Genomic DNA, 12,997 nt, shown 5'->3' with positions numbered 1-12,997 from the left:
GCTCTTTTTTTCTTTTTTTTTCTCTTTTTCTTTTTCCACTCCGGAATGATATTATTACCGCAGTGGCGCACTGGCGCTGCGCCCGATAGCTCGTGCGCTTACGGGCCAGCAGATGGGCCGAAATTCCGGTCATTACGAACTGATGGGCCGTAGACTTTGGGTCTATGTGCTTCGATGGGTCGGGAAGAAGGCCCATCGAAACAAGGCTGCTGTTACGGGCCACATGGCCCAATGGACAGTAAGGCATGTATTGATGGGGGCTCTTTTAAGGTATATTTTTGTGTTGGAATAAGTCCACTTTAACTTCCTTAAATATAGGTCCAATCTAACTCATAGGAGTATATGTTAACCATGATATCAGATATCTTAACCTTCCAACTATTAAACTGGTATAATTTGACTCCCCTAACAGAATTGATGGTAGTTTTCGCTGACGTGGCATGTCTTGAGCCATCCCGTTGAGTCAGCATGTGGGACCCACATGTCATTCTCTCTTCTTCCCTTATTTATCCTTCCCCTTTCTCTCATTTCTCTTCCCCATTTGGGCTTTAGCCCTTTCTTCATAGCCGGCTTCACCGCTTCACCACGGTGGCAGGATGATGAGGAGGAGCGGCGCGGCAAGACGACGGCGGGGCTCTGCTCTCTCTCCCTCTCCCACACCGGCTTTCCATGGCGGCACCAGCACAACCTCCTCCTCTTGTTGTTACGCCACCATCGATGCAGCCGCCACCTCCAACTGCCACCACTTCTCCTGTGCCATGGCCTGCTTCCCCGTCTCTCCTCTCGTGCTAGGGCCGCACGCCTTCCCCATGATGGGTGGTGTCGACCACATTCTACTTTGCGCCATCGCTCAGCCGCATCGGGTGGTCACGTCAGGAGGGGGGCTCCTGGCTGTTGTCGTTCCACGCTGGCCTAGCTTCTTCTCTGTCAGTGGTCGGCGACTCTTCCTAGGTGCTCTCTGCGTTGCTCCCATTCGTCGTCGCCGCCACCACCGTCGTTGCCACGCTCGGCAATCCCGCTCCCTGGAGGTATGAAGCCACCCAAGAGCTTGGAGGTGCAGTGCTGGGGTAGACATCACAGAGGCCACGAGCGCAGCTTGGCCTTCCTCGCCACTCGCCAAGCGCACCCCCGAGCGCCCTAGGAGCCAAATCCAAATGACGACCACGCGCAGCTCCTTTATCCCTCCTCGAATGCAGCCGCCCTTGCTCCTCTTCCCACTAGAGCTAGGGGGCACCTTTGTTGAGCACTCGTGGCAATACGGGGATACTGATCTGGCAAAAGGCATGGCGGGGAGAGCGCGCGTGGGTGGGTGTGTGGGGCCACAGGAGATGCCACTGTCGCTCCTGGTGGCATCCGTCCACCACCGTCGTCCCTCGCCAACGGTGTTGCCAAGGGGAGGAGGTGGGCCGTCGTCCTGCTACGCTTAGAGCCGAGAAGAAGACAGGGGTATGTGGAGAGAGGTTGGTAGAGAGAGGGAGAGGTTGGAGTATAAATTAAGGTTTGATAACAAAAACTATAATGCTCATCATTAAATGGTGTATAGGTAAGAATGAGAGAGTGGTTGAGGACTTAAGTGTAGAATAGGAAGAAATTTGAACGAAAAGTGATTAACGAGACAATTAGTACTCTATATTTTGAGATAAATTTAAATCTTAAAAATACAATTATTATGGGACAGAGGTAGTGCTTTACATAGGATCATCCGGATCCCTGTTAGTGACATCGATCAACTATAGCAACTAGACTCGTTTTGTCGTTATTAGAGTAATTCCTTCTTTTTGAAATATACGACGCAGTTACTTTTTTATAAAATTTAATTTTATAAATATGAAAAATATAATTTACTATAAATATGTAAAAGTATAAGTTGAGGTTATATTTTATTTGATAACATGTGAAAAAAATAAAGGACATTATACCTCTTGAAACGAAGGTATTACAGCATAATTTTAGAGCAAGTTTTCTGCACCACCACCGGCTGCACGTGACATTCTCCGTCTTCCCCCGGCCGTTCGAGCAACGGATAAGCTGGCGGCGCCGCCGGCCGACATGTTTAGTAGAGACCTATGGAGTAGCATTCGAGTAGTGTACGTACGTGCAGCAGGTCAAAATTACAAAACAGCGATGTCTGCATGGACCAGCCGCCCTTTCCGGCACGTCCCATCTTTTGACGCCCCTCTTTTGGGGATTATTCGGACATTCAGTTTTGCACGCTTGCGTGGTCAAACTTGTTTGAACAACTCACTTGGAGCCTTGGACTAGGGTTGCTTCCGTAACTTCTCTTTTTTTTCTCTCTCTCTCTAAGCACGTCATTCTCCGATAATTATGGATTTATGGTGGACAATGTGGGTACAACTGAAGAGAATTTCCTTTAGGAAAAAAACATCACCACTACTTGTGATAATTGATATATTTTTTGTTCCACAGTAAGTTAAGCTAGACATATCTTAGTTCTAGATTAATTTATTATGAGACAGTTGAATTATAACATATATATACTGCTTGTAATAGTCGAATTAAATAACTATCCATTGGAAAGGCACCGTGAGCATATGTTTCTGCCATCATTGGCTATATAACTCCTTTTCTTTTCTTTCAAAATTTGTACATTGCCCTGGCCATTTTATCGACGGTATGTTCGGCCGATCGAGTAGCTTATTATATTCAGGCCTATAATTGGTTCGTGCATATTACCCTCTCCCTGTTTTTCAATTGATACAGATAAGAACAGATCTTGAAAATCATTTTGAGAAAAAAAAAAGGAGCGCTCTCGTGGGTCCCCCACTAATTTTCCTATACAGGACCTATTTAGGTTGTAGACGGACTATAACTGGTCGTGTTTAGAAAAATAAGCTCATTTTCGTGTGCGGTTCATTTAAGAGGACTAAACGGATGGGGTCTCTTAAATGAACCGCACGCGAAAATGAGCATATTTTCACGTGCGACTTATTAAGAGAGTCACGCGCAAAAATACCCACTCCCTCTTTTTCCTCTTAGCCACTTTAAAGTTTCCCCTCGTTCTCTCCTCTCCTCTCTCTTCTCTCCTCTCTATCTCTTTTTCTTCTCTCCTCTCCTATTTTTCTCCTCTCCTCTCTCCTCTTTTTCCTAGTCATGCGCCCTCTCCTCTCATCCCGATGGCGGCGGCGCATGGCGGTGGCGCGGGATCTGGCGAGCGGCAGCTAACCTCCACACGGATCTGGCGGCCGGCCACCCTCCCCCCTCGGGATCCGGCTCCCCTCCCTCCTCTTCCTTCCCTCCCCAAATTCGGCGGAGGGGAGGGGCGTCAGCAGCGGTGCGGCCGGAGGGGAGCGCAGAGGCCTGTGGGAGCGCGGATCCGACGGTCGGCCGCCCTCCCCCCGCAGGATCCGGCTCCCCTCCCCTCCCCTTCCTTCCCTCCCCAGACCCGGCGGAGGGGAGGGGCGTCGGCGGCGGTGCAGCTGGAGGGAGGGCGAATCCGGCCACCGTCGACGAGGGTGGGAGCGGTGTCCTCGGCCGATGACGTCGACGGCGGTGGCGGCAGGGAGCGGCGGCGCCGCCGCCAATTCTAGGTTTTCATGTTTTTTTGAATTTTTTTTCGGATTTCTGTTTTTCACACACGCAAAAACCAATTCTAGGCGACATAAGCACCCACACGCAAAAATCACGATTTTGCAGATCCCTGGGTGCATGCGGACCGTCCACCGCACGCGAAAACTGGTTTTGACTGTGCAGAAAAACCTTTCTAGTAGTAGTGCGCAAGAGCAAGTTGGATACTTTAAAAAGGGCTTCAGTAATTATTTTTTTTTGGACATTGGCGGAATCAACAAATTCTTAGACGGCTGACAAATGCAACGTGTCCAAAACAAGACAAAGATTTTTCACACACAACATGCAACACACTACTTAAAAAAAATAATTTTTCTTAGCATCTAAAATCAATCTTTGCTAACGGATAGGCTAGCCTCCTACGACCAAAGGCCAGAGAAAATCAAATATTTTCATAGGTGGGACTTCACCCGCCATCACAATTTATTTCTACTAGCAGTATGTCATGCGGACCGCCAGCGACAATCGGTTTCGTTGGCATATGTGTTATGACAGCCGCATGTGAAGCTCATTTTTGGTATTTTTTTCTTTTTTCGAAAATATGCACATGCATATGCTCTCTGACTGCCAGCAAAGAAGTTCAAAGAAAAATTGAAAATGCCCAGATGCAGCAGCCCTGCATTCTCAATCCACATTGCAAAGCAAATCCAACGACAAGAACATGTCACAATAGAAATCCACATATCAATGACCACAATTTCCAAAAAAAAAAAGGTTTTCCCCATGCATCTCCAATGCTAGCCGTCGAAGATCAACCTTGCCTCTATCATTGTTCTTAGGCCCACCAATGGGACTACGCGCGGAGGTCGGCGAGAGAGACGGAGTATGCACTCGACGAGGAAGTGCATTGCTGGCCAGTCGGTCGTTGTCGCCAGATCCACCGCCTCTCCATCGTTCGAGCCCGCCCGCCTACTGCCACCGCCGCCAGATCCGAGCGAGGGGCAGCTGCCTCTGCCGGATCCCGGGGGAGGGGGGAGGGTCGCTCGCCGCTCCCGGTCGCCTGCCGCCGCTGGAGCTGAAGAAGGCGAAGAGGTTGGAGCCGGAGGAGAAGGAGAAGGAGGCGGCGCCGGCGCCGGCGGTGTGGCTTGCGGGGGCGCGAGCTCGACGCGGTCGCGCGGTGCTAGCTCTTGAGTGGAAGATAAGGGGGAATACTGAGAGGAGGAGAGGAAAGTGAGGAGAAGATAAGGGGGAGAGAGGAGAAGTGAAACTTGAATGTTTTTTTGAACATGTTGAGAGGGAAAGAGGATTTTTCCGGGCGGGCCTGTTAAGAGCCCCACGTCCAAAAATAGAGTATTTTTCCGTGTGGGCATATTAAGAGGCCCGTCTACGAAAATTGATTTTTACGTGCGGTGAGCTGCACACAAAAATGGAGGACGATTTTCGCAGACGTGACCAGTTATGGTCCGTCTGCAATCTAAATGAGTCCCTGTACAGGAAAAATCGTTTTTTATAGTGATATTTGCAGTCAGAAATGTATTTTTTTTTCATTTTTCTTTAGCTTTTGTTGTATACTTAAAGTACTCCTATTATAATATAACGCCAAGCAACCTATTTGGCCGTTGAAAAAAGATAAACTGGTCTGAGTGTTGACTGGCACATGCTCATATTTGGCGTACACCATCAATGTTTACGGTTCATTTTACATTATTTACTGGATCGTTGAAACAGATTATTTGCTCCACGTTTAAAAAATACATTTTGTCAATAAATTTTCTTCTATCTATACTGTATGCTTGAACAACTTATTTATATTTGATAAATTTATTTACTGAAATATTTAATTTATCTCTATAATCGATAATCCATGAGACCATGACAACAATTAATCCGCTCGATAATCTGTTTTCAGCTAAGCCTCAATTCAGATTTTGCACTTAATAAATAACATGATTATCTATCTATCTATCTATCTATTATATACTAAAAGTCCATTAAACTTCCTACAAACACTCCTAAACCGCCATGTGGCTCCTACAAACGCTCTTATACCGCCATGTGGCACTCTAACAAATTATAGAAATTCTGAGGAAAAAACAAAAATCCAACCATCGATTTTCACTTAATACGGTGAACCCATCTTTTCACACCATTAGATCTATCTTATAACAGGGACAAAATCTCAAAGCCCATGCATCCGTATCCCCTCCGTCATATACATACCCCAACCTACGTACGTACGCGTGTCAAAAAAAAAACCACATACCTACGTCCCCCATCTTCTCTCTCTTTTTTTCCATTTATTTACGAGTAAATTGGAACCATGCTATTATAATTTTGTAAAGTTTAAGATATGCTATCGGTATCTCAATGACATGTAGAACCCACATGAGTCAATGACATATGGGTCAGATGGCATATCTTAAATTTTACAAAATTATAATGGTATGGTTCCAATTTTCCCTTTATTATTTTTATTTATAGGTAGCAAATTTTTATATTAAAATATTAATATTAAATAATTATAATTTCTTATAATATATTTGATTTTAATTATGCCATGTGTTGGTGTGTATATACACATAAGAAATAGACCATTTGGATATAAACTCATATCCTTTATATGATAACTAAATATTAACACATATCATGCCATTGTAAATGATCTACCCTCTCTCCTTGCTCAGTTTATTATCCATATTTTCTAGCTAGCAGCTTAGTATATAAATAATTACTATATAATAAAGATTCATTAAAATATCATACAGATCTATCCATTATATAATAACGGTCCATTATACATCCTTTATAGTATTCCTAGCTCATCACATGGTACATCTAATAACTTATAAAAAGTACTACAAATACTACGAAAGAAACATTTAATCATTGATTTCCATTTAAATCGATAAACCTATTATTTTTAACATTAAATCTATCTATATAAAACTTTTAAATAAAAAACGTCTTTTCCCCTTCCTCCCTCTTCCTCTCATCTACATTATTCTAAAAACATGCACATGTAAATTAAAACTACAATATCAAACAAAAATTAGAAATTCGACTATTAAATAGTGTTTTGTCAAGAGACAACATCCCTACTATTTTTACATGTCATCTGAATTGACATAATAAAATATGAAATAATTGAAAAAAAATCACATATACTCATAATTTATATGAAATATGCCTTTTACCATGGACTCACTATTTTTTTACTATTAGATTTATCTTAATAGATAGACAAAAAGAGAAAAGGCCCAATCCCATCCCTCATGTCCGGCTTCCCTATTATGTTATGTCCGTACGTATGCATGTCTGCGCCCTCCCCCCTCATGCACGAGCACAACCTCGCCGCCTCTTTTCCTTCTTTCCCATTGTCCTATTTTCATGCTTATTAGTTAGATAGAAAACACATTTTGTGATAGCAATTTTTAAACAACTACCATCTAAACTATTTTTTTATCTGTGCACCTCATTAGATTATTTGCAGTAAACTTTCATGAGTCCAAATCCAAATTAACTATATTTAACAAGTAAAAGAAATAAATTACTTTAGACCATATTTTGGAGACTAGCTATTGGTCAGTCATAAATATTTAGGAAAAGCCACAAAGATTTTTAAACCATATGATTAAGAACATGTTTCTTACATTACAACAATGTGAAACGCTTTTAAGTTGTTAGATAACACGTTTGTGGAAAATAACAAATACCGACGAAGAATATTTGTGGAGAAAACATACTTCGAAGTGTGACCGTGCTATTTGGTTAATATTATGTTCTTATAAGCTTTTGAAACATGCAGCCCACAATACATGCCCGCGCGAATACCTTCCTAGTTATAGCATAACATAGATGACCTACATGCTATCAGACACGAGTACTTAGTTTAATTGAATTGGACGCATCCATGGATACAATGTTTAACTCGCTGGGGGTAACATGCATGCATGCTTGATGTATATCACAATAAGGCTTTTCAGCAGATATGCGTGCATCGTCGCAACGATGATATGCTTGATCTTCAATTCTTCATCATCGATCACTACATCATTTATTCATTAGCTACTTGCTTTTTTTTTTCTGGGCCTTTTTTATCTTCAGTAGTGGACGTTAATTATTGTTAGTTATCCCAAATAAGATGCGTGTGAGCAATCACATTTGTCACCTTTGTATATATATATATATCCTGATTGATTGGCTGATGCGCTGCACAAAACAGTTTCTTATGTATATATGTTATAGTTTGGCATGATCCACTGTCACCAAATACGGCCAAGTGAAATGCTAGAAACAAAGCATCTTTGAAATTTGGCCTAGCAGAGACAAAATGCTTTTACATAGTGACAAATTTTAAATTCAAACAATCATGTACTTTTGCATAGCTCTGTTATCTGAATTGTCATCGATGGTGATCCTTCATTTGGCTCGTACCAGTATCAGACCTATTGGTTCTTTCTAACAGCAAGCCTACACTGAACCTTGAATAATATATCCTTTTGTGACAACAAGGCCATGTCGAATTAATCTTTGCAGAATGCCTACCTTTTGCTCTTATGTATATATGCTGAATTTTAATGACAACTAGGCTAGCTCTTTTCCATGATCTTCCTATCTTTGTATATATGAAACATGCCAGCACTACTCCAAATGGCATAAAAGATTACAATTCTACATAGAGTGAGCCACATGCCCAAACAAGTGCATGCATACCCGCTCATCACAAACTCGCAGTCACGTCCATGAATTAATTCATGCATGGCTCAACGTCTCATCGATGCATAGTCACATCGATCGCTGAGAAGTCTATCTACTACTCCCTCCATTCTAAAATATAAGGCATAACCACCCCTAACCCAAAAATCAAGAAATAATTATTATCATATTGTAGTTTGGATCATCCTAATAAATACAATGCATGCATATCCAATAGAATTAGAGAACATGAGAGTGGATGATTTAAAAAATAATAATTTAATGGAGAATGGGTCATAGTAAATTGCTTACATATATGCATGTCTTGTATTATGAAACATCTTTAAAAAGTGGTTGTGTAGTATTATGGAATGGAGGGAGTATTAGCTAGCTGCTTAGTAATTAGGTAGCAAATCAAATTAAACTGCAGCAGGTTGCTATCGAACACAGGTTGTATAATTCTCGCGTGTTAAATTGGTTATTAATTACTCCCCTATCTCTTTTCGGTTAAGAAGTGCTTATCTCAGGCAAAAGACCGGAGCTGACACCGGTTAGCGTTAGTCGTTGCAAGTTTGAAAACTTAGTACTTCTTTCAACATGGATGACAGTGAGACGCACGCTTACAAATTTCTACAATGTTTAATTAGACGAAAGCGATTGATTTCTACACGTATGGTCACCACGGAACAGTTTCATATATGTATATCATGCATGGTCTTATCTCCAGATAATCTTATCCTCGATTATTCATTCGTTGCCCGTGACATGAAAGTGCCATGTAATGTTAATTAATTGTTACGTTAATCTCTCATGTGATGTGTTGGATAATTTGGTCTCTTTGTGATTTTTTTTATTTAGTTTGCCTGATACTCGCTCCGTAAAAAAAACAACATATTTAATTTTTGGATGATTTTTTGTGAGACTGATAGAGTATATAATTAACAATATGTTCTAAAACACTGTAGCTGATGAATAGCTAGCCTGGATATTTCCCATTCCTCCATTTTCAAATATATGACGCGATATTGAATTTTAACATCATGTTTAACTATCCATCTTATTAAACATTTTAGCATAAATATATTAAAAATATAGGATCTTTAATGATAACACAAGCCCAAACAAAATAAAATATTGATATATATAAAGCTTTTCTAATAAAATAAATGGTCAATCATCATGTTCGAAAGCCAACAATATTACGTGTTTAAAATGGATGTACTACTATTATGTGAAGAACCATGGAATCCTCCCAATACCTCCACATATGCACTTTGATCATACTAGTGGAGGACTGATCTTTTCCTATGGTACCCAAAATCATAATTATCCCGGTTAGATTAAAAACTAGTATTAAATATACTCCAAATCATCAACCGGGATTAAAATTTGATCTTTAGTCCCGGTTGATAACACGAATCGGAACTAAAGATGAAGAATAATCTAGCTCTCAAGCTGGGTGGACGACCACCAACTTAAACACAGCCGGTTTGCGCCGTGACTCAGTTAGAAATAGCCATGAAAAAACCATATAAATTAACCAACAGTAGCTTCGGTCGATCGGTACACGTGCTATCAGTCCTAAGTGCGTGGATTGTCCTTGATGTCTACTAATACAGATATGCGCTTTCAAACTAAAATAAGCATATCCTCCGAAGATTGCCGAACCATCCTTGCTTAATAGTTTTCAAACCTGCAGCACACAATTAACCAAGCAAGCATTGCATGCATCCAACAATGTACTGCACTACTATCAACGTATATCATCATCGATCCTTTTGGTCCATTTTGCGGCCGGATGGCTGGCCTGATTGTACGTGCATCCTACGACCATTCTTCCCCTCGGGCGAAATTTCCTCCCATGTCACATGAGCCCATGTATCGAGAGATGATCATCATATGACGACGTGCACGGGCCACACACATAATCATATTACTAGCTACTAGCCTACTATACTATATGGCCATAATATTCAGGAAAGTGACGAGCTAACACATGCAATAATTCGTGCCGATATCGAGATCGATCGACACGGGAGGTTGATGACTATGGGATTGCTCATCATGTTTTGGCTTCCGGCTGGCTAACAAATACTTCCTCCATTTTTTAATAGATGACGTTGTTGACTTTTTCTCATATGTTTGACCATTCGTCTTATTCAAAAAATTTTATGCAAATGTAAAAGATATAAATCACACTTAAAGTACTATGAGTGATAAAATAACTCATAACAAAATAAATTATAATTACATAAATTTTTTAAATAAGATGAATAGTCAAACATGTAAGAAAAAATCAACGACGTTATCTATTAAAAACAGGGGTAGTATATAAGTAGTTTAGCAACGAGACGACGACGACGTGCAGGAGACTCTGGGACCCATGCCTGAATCGCGCGTGCCAGGACAGCTTATTGGTCAACCAAGTCCGGCGCTGCAGCCTGCATGCAGAGAGTGCAGAGAGTTTGGCTGAAAATTTTGTTCTAAACCACTACTAGTCGTCTACTACTACACCTCGTGTGTGCCGCGTGCAGCAGGAGATCGATCGATCGATCGATCCAACCGAATGCATGGGCCAGCGGGTAGCATATGGCGGCACACTATAAATTGGAGGCCACCCCTGTGCGTCTCGTCCCATCCAACTCATCTCAGGATCGAGTTGTGTACGTTTGTAGTGTGCTGCTCTCTCTGCTACCTTGTGTCGAGATGGCCGGAGTGGTGATCACCGGGCGGGCCTTGGTGGCCGCCGTCGCTGTCGTGGTCGCCGTTTTGCTCGGCGGAGCGGCGGAGGCGCAGCAGCTGTCCCCCAACTTCTACTCGAGGACGTGCCCCAACCTGGCCACCATCGTGCGGTCCGGGATGGCGTCCGCCGTGCGGACGGAGCCCCGGATGGGGGCCTCCATCCTTCGCCTCTTCTTCCATGATTGCTTCGTCAATGTAATTAAGCAACGCAACATTATTTTTAATTAATTTTTTTGGCTGGTGCTGTTGCTGATGAATGATCATGAGCTCATGAGTTATGGTTTTATGGTTGTCTGGTGGGGTTGGTTGCAGGGATGTGACGGCTCGATCCTGCTTGACGACACGTCGACGTTCACCGGCGAGAAGAGCGCCGGCCCGAACGCCAACTCGGCCCGCGGGTTCGAGGTGATCGACGCCATCAAGACGCAGGTGGAGGCCTCCTGCAAGGCCACCGTCTCCTGCGCCGACATCCTCGCCCTCGCCGCCCGCGACGGCGTCAACCTGGTCAGTGTACTACATACGCTGCTCTGACACGTACGTGAAACCACCCGTACGTCACTGAAATTTTACCAGTGGCTGACATGTTCTTTTGGTGTGCAGCTGGGTGGGCCAACGTGGAGCGTGGCGCTGGGGCGGAAGGACTCGCGCACGGCGAGCCAGAGCGCGGCGAACAGCAACCTGCCGGGGCCCGGGTCGAGCCTCGCCACGCTCATCAGCATGTTCGGCAACCAGGGCCTCTCGGCGCGCGACATGACGGCGCTGTCGGGCGCCCACACCATCGGCCGCGCCCAGTGCCAGTTCTTCCGCAGCCGCATCTACACCGAGCGCAACATCAACGCCTCCTTCGCGTCGCTCCGGCAGCAGACGTGCCCGCGCTCCGGCGGCGACGCCAACCTCGCGCCGTTCGACGTGCAGACGCCCGACGCCTTCGACAACGCCTACTACCAGAACCTCGTGTCGCAGCGCGGCCTGCTCCACTCCGACCAGGAGCTCTTCAATGGCGGCTCGCAGGACGGCCTCGTCAGGCAGTACAGCACCAACCCCTCCCAGTTCTCCTCCGACTTCGTCTCCGCCATGGTCAAGATGGGCAACCTGCTGCCGTCCTCCGGCACCGCCACGGAGGTCAGGCTCAACTGCAGGAAGGTGAACTAATTAAGGATGATAAACCCCAATTCCCATCGCATTGCATTTGCAGGTGATCATTTCCGATGATCACCGTCTTCGCCGACGCCCTGGGAACCAATGCGCCGGTGAGATATCAAAACACAAGAAGAGACGAAACGTGAAATACTTGTTTGATAATGTATTACCACAAAGTGTAATAATGTGCGACGCTTATATATGATGATATATACCATGGTAAATTATCGCAACCACGACAATGTATTTTTTTTATGATGCATGATAATACAATCCTTGCTGTTAAAGAAAAGGACAAAGAAGTTCCTAGTGCACTTACCACAGCTTGATTTTGTGGACGTCGCAAATTTGCAATTTGCGAAGTGTCGTATCGAAATGGTTGCACATGCAAGGTGAATGTGATGGACGCTGTCGGTTTCTACAAAAGTCCACACGAATTTGACGCACCTTTCCTTTGGCGATATCAAAGAAAACCAAAGGGGAATAAATTCGCGGCGCATGGGATCTTCAGGGTTTGATATGGTTATCATATCACTCCTAGCATGCAGACATTCTGACATCTACTCAAGGCAGATAAAATGAGAAGCAGAGTATCAAAAGAAAAGAGAAAAGCAGAGGAACAAGGCATCAATACTTTCTGACAGAGACCAAAGCATCAATTTGTTATTACAAAACTATATGATAATGTGGCGCAGTGGCAGTATATTCCTTCAGGTGTATGGAACGAAAGTTTCTTTCATTATTGAAAACAAAGGAACGAATAACGAATAAATAGTCTTTAAAAGGAAAAAAAGTCCCAATACCCACCTAAACTTTGATTGAATATCTGTGTAGCACAATAAACTTTGAAATTGGACAATCAACTCCCTGAATTTTACAATATCATTTATATAAC

General features: G+C 43.4%; 1 protein-coding gene across 1 annotated transcript; it reads left to right on the top strand.

Annotated features, from left to right (window-relative positions):
- Positions 1–10,856: 10,856 nt before the first annotated feature.
- On the top strand, positions 10,857–12,335 carry LOC4341249 (peroxidase P7). The gene is made up of 3 exons (XM_015788378.2): positions 10,857–11,157; positions 11,275–11,466; positions 11,563–12,335. Exons 1-3 carry the CDS (start codon positions 10,927–10,929, stop codon positions 12,112–12,114), a joined length of 975 nt encoding a protein of 324 aa, XP_015643864.2. The 5' UTR covers positions 10,857–10,926; the 3' UTR covers positions 12,115–12,335.
- The last annotated feature ends 662 nt before the right edge of the window (positions 12,336–12,997 follow it).

The sequence above is a fragment of the Oryza sativa genome, chromosome 6 (genome assembly GCF_034140825.1).
Source record: "Oryza sativa Japonica Group chromosome 6, ASM3414082v1".
In the NCBI taxonomy this organism is placed as follows: domain Eukaryota; kingdom Viridiplantae; phylum Streptophyta; class Magnoliopsida; order Poales; family Poaceae; genus Oryza; species Oryza sativa.
This window is presented reverse-complemented; position numbering and strand designations above follow the sequence as displayed.